A 4,385-nucleotide genomic window follows, 5' to 3' on the forward strand; every position below is an offset into this window, starting at 1 on the left:
CACTTAGAAAGTGAAAAGCCCAAAAAGAAATCTTGCCAAAAGAAAAAAAAATGCAACACATTTTTCTTTACTAAAATATAACTTAACATTGACCTTTACCTCTTAATCCTAACCCTTAAGATTCAAGATTCAATCTAACTCTCCAATATTATTTCTAAATACTACATACTACTATATCTCCCATTTTAACCAAAAATAATTCAGCTTTAATCCCTTAACATCTTTAATAAAACAAAGCTGTAAATTTGGGTTTGCTTCAGGTACTCAAGTTTCTCCCACCCACATAAAAAACAATGACTCCAAAAAGAAGCCTAAAACAAACACAAAATCAAATTATTGTATTATAAAATCCAAAACACAGAAAAGGTTTTACTAAAACATTTTATTACAGCTCTCCACATTCAAAACACAGCAGCATGACACAATGTAGTACAGACATCGACCCCTTTCCGTTTTATTGCACCTTCTTGAATACTTGATGGCAGACTTTGTCGAGTACTGTGAATTCCTGCAAGACAAGGCAGAGACCTTCAGACTCAGAGCGCACCATGATGCAAGAGATGTACTTAATAATTTCACAACAGATAGATCTCATATCTTTTATATTTTTATTGTTATTGCCCAAAGATAATAGCAGCATGATACAACTCAAACTATTGCATCAGGTAAGCAAAGCCTTTTCTTTGTTTCGGCACAAGTGAAAGACTATGTCTAAAAAGTTATACAGTGCTCAGGAGGTCACTTGTTTCCTCACCAGGTGTAGCATGTCACCCTCGATCCAGTGTTTCCAACCACGGTTTTCTTTCTCCCCCTTCTGGACGCACACTAGTTTGTCCCCATCCCAGTTAACCAGGGTCTGGTCACGCAACAACAGAAACATTTAAATGTCGCACAGCACACCAGAAAGTCAAGAATCTGTTTTTGTTTGACATTTCATCAGTTTTACCTTGACTTTCCTGTTGTCCAGACCCTTTGTGTGCTCCTCAAACTCCTCCCCCACAGTGAAGTTGACCTCGTAGTTCCTGAAGGTGCTCAGGGTCTTGGTCTCAAACTTGTCACCGTTCTGGACGATCACTTTAGTCTGATGCAGGCGGACAGCTATCTTTCTGGTGGCAAAGTCAATGTCTGCATTTAAAAAAATGGTGTTATTCATGTATAGATACACTCAAAACTAATGGTGTCCTGATTATAACAGTATTTTTTACAAGATACCAATACCATTTTCAATGGGATACTGGTATCAATATTACATTAAATGTGTTGCAGTGAAAAGTTTGTTAGTTCCATGTTTAAAACAATGTGTACAAGTTTAAAGAAAGTCTTATCTTTAAATATTACAACAGTAATATCACGCTGTTTATTTGATCTAGTCAGATGGGCTCCAGGCCTTGGGAAGGGGAGCCACATCGCTCTAAATAAAAGAAAAGTGTTTTTAAAGTCATTGTGTAACATTCAAGCTCTAACTCAGAAAGTACTCTGTATTGGTACTCTGTATAGGCAAGTATTCAAACTGAAGTTCTCATGTTCAGTTTGAGAAAAACTAGTATCCTGAGTCCGGACGCCCTTACTTAAAACACACACATGTCATAACATCACAATATAGTCTAGGGTTTTCGAAAAAACCTTTTACTAAGTCAGAATAGGTCATACTCTGTATCAGCTCTCATCTCCTTCAGCGCTGGGCTCTTGCAAAGTGAACCCCATCTATCTGACTATTTAGATATTCATTTTCAATTTGCTTTAAAATGAAAAATCAATTTCTGTCCATCGCTCTTACAGATGAGGCCCATTTATTTACCCATCTGAATGACATTTTGACCCATTTCCATAAGGATGTCATTTTCCTGGCGGCTCAATGAAAATGAGTTGAAGGTGATGAGGCTTTCCGGGATTTTTGTGGGAGCTGAAAGTACCGAGGAGGTCGTTTCTATGAATTGCAGATAGAGTCGTGAATAATGAAAGTGTTTCTGGGCCTGATCAATGACGCGTCAAATGGAGGAGAGCTGGCTCGTTCCCTAACCACCCGTCGGAATCCATCTTTTGTTCCTGCGGATCAGGAGGATAAAAATGCAGAAAGGGCTGCATCAATATTTATTTTGCACAGTAACAGATGCCAGCTGCTCACTTAGAACAAGTTTACTTCACCTGAAGTGACTCAGTAAAGAGATAAAGCAGTGCTATAATCTCTCTCTCCTATAGTTCTTGTCATCCTTTCCTTTCAAGACCAGCTCAGTTGTCTGCTGATTTCACATCATCTGCTCAGAACTTCCACTTTGACTATAGAGCAGCCAATTAAAACTGTCTACCATATTATCTTTGTCTGTAATGTCAAATGTGTTGCGTCTAGATAAAACTCACCGAGGGCCTTCATGAATTCCTCGAAATTGTCATTGGTCACCATTTCCCAGCGTCCATTGTAGTCGACAGGCATCTCGGATCAGTGTGTGAGAGGAGGTAGCGACTTGACTTACGGTTTGTTTGCCTATCGAAAGGAGAGCGTTCACAGGCCCAGCCCTTTAAATACACTGTCTTTGTGTGTGTGTGTGTGTGTGTGTGTGTGTGTGCGTGCGTGCGTGCGTGCGTGCGTGCGTGCGTGCGTGCATGCATGAGTAACACAAGTACAGGGTTCGCCTGATAATTTCTAAAGGGCACTTAGTTTGTGTGTGTGTTTATGGCATAAAGTTCAAACTTTACTTGCTGCATTGTAACACAGTGTGTCTTGTACTGAACACAGTGTTTATTGTATTAAACACTGCATATTATGTAATAGAAAAACATCTTATCGGGCACAGATTTGTATAGTTTGTGCATGTGGCTCTTTGTCCATGCATTAAGCTGATGAGAATCTTCAGCCTATTTCCTCTGAGTGATACAGCTCCTTCTTTTACTCCCTCTAATGGGCTGGAACAAAGGGAAGATAAAGAGAAAGTCCGATAGAGATGTTCATCAACAGCCAAGAGCTTTTAAATTGTGTGTTTTTAGAAGCTTACAAAGAAGATCCTTTATTTTGGGGGGAGGGTTTTCAGAGACTGATTTTGAAAGTCAACACTTTTTGGTAGCATGATCCCACTTTTTTCTTCGTTCCCACAGTGTCCTGATTTCAAACTCTTGTTCAGGAATCATTTTCAAGATAAAAGGCATTTGCTTCAGTCAGCTGAATGTTCTCTATCAGCAGGAAAGAGTGCGCACATCTCAATAAAATATTTACGACTAGGTCTTTTGTGTGTGCTAAATCTCTGAACTGTTAATGAAAGCTACTTTTTACCAGCAGATACGATTTATCAAATTAGAATTTGATCAGTTTGGCATCTGATGCATCATTTCCTCCCGTTCTTATCTCTGATCACTTAACACCGAGCTACAACAAGTAAAGTTTGATACCAAGGTCTCTTTCATGTGCTTCTATGGGGTAAAAACAAATCAATGTGATATGGTTTTATAACTGCAGTAATATAGTATCTCTATCTGACATTGACACTAAATCGATTCTGTGCTGGGAGGGTTAGATGTGGAGGGTTGAAGGTGAAGTGGGATATGTGTGTCATGGTTTATCAGAGGTGATAAGATGACTGTGACAGCAGAAACATTTAACTCCACACAGAAGACAAGCATATATTGTCTAAAAGCATTTCTTTTCTTCAATTGTCCAATTTAAACCTGCTTTTGACCTTTAAACAAGTATTGACTTGAGAAAAAATCCAACAAAATTGCATTTTTTTCATATTTACCAATAAACAAAATATAATTTTGGGTGTACTGCACATTATTATGAACTCACATATCTTTAGTATCTCATAACTTACAGAAAGTGTACGCCAACAGAATCTCTTTTTTCCAGGACATAAAAAGCAAAGGGAACAACTGGGAAGTCACAAGCCCTGATCTCAAAAATTGTTAAATAAATAAATAAAAAATAAAATAGAATATAATGAACAAAGTTGCTAGATAACAATTAGATGAAACCTCTTAATGAGTGGGAAAAGTCAGCTTCCTTTAAAACTTTATAGTCAAACATACTTCACAATAGAAACATTATTTAAAGTTTAAACGAGTCACAGGAAGTTGGACGTTTCATGAGAGAGCCAGCATTTTGATGTCCAACAGTTTTTAGAGTACAACTGCAGTGTAAGTTTTATGGCAGAATGTTCACTTTAGAGGTGATATACAGGGGTGGAGCTAGACCTTTTTGCAAGGGGTAGCCCAGGGGTGGTCAAGGTGTTAGTTAAGGGGGGCACATACATATAAAGAACAGCTCCAGATTTGAAAATAGGAGATGACCACCACAGGCAATTTCAAATGCCTATAACTCAGACATTTTACTACTGAGCTGAAATTAGGTGTATTGGTTGCTGAGAGTGATGCCCAACAGGTTCTAAATATAATAA

General features: G+C 38.2%; 1 protein-coding gene across 1 annotated transcript; it reads right to left on the bottom strand.

Moving 5' to 3' along the window:
- Nucleotides 1-363: 363 nt before the first annotated feature.
- rbp2a (retinol binding protein 2a, cellular) lies at nucleotides 364-2,478 on the bottom strand. Its single transcript, XM_014014970.1, has 4 exons — nucleotides 2,359-2,478; nucleotides 947-1,125; nucleotides 755-856; nucleotides 364-508 (listed from the first exon to the last, which is right to left on the bottom strand). The coding sequence occupies exons 1-4, from the start codon at nucleotides 2,429-2,431 to the stop codon at nucleotides 455-457; spliced, it is 408 nt and encodes a 135-aa protein (XP_013870424.1). The 5' UTR covers nucleotides 2,432-2,478; the 3' UTR covers nucleotides 364-454.
- Between the last annotated feature and the right edge of the window lie 1,907 nt (nucleotides 2,479-4,385).

The sequence above is a fragment of the Austrofundulus limnaeus genome, unplaced genomic scaffold (assembly GCF_001266775.1).
Source record: "Austrofundulus limnaeus strain Quisiro unplaced genomic scaffold, Austrofundulus_limnaeus-1.0 Scaffold121, whole genome shotgun sequence".
Taxonomy (NCBI): Eukaryota; Metazoa; Chordata; class Actinopteri; order Cyprinodontiformes; family Rivulidae; genus Austrofundulus; species Austrofundulus limnaeus.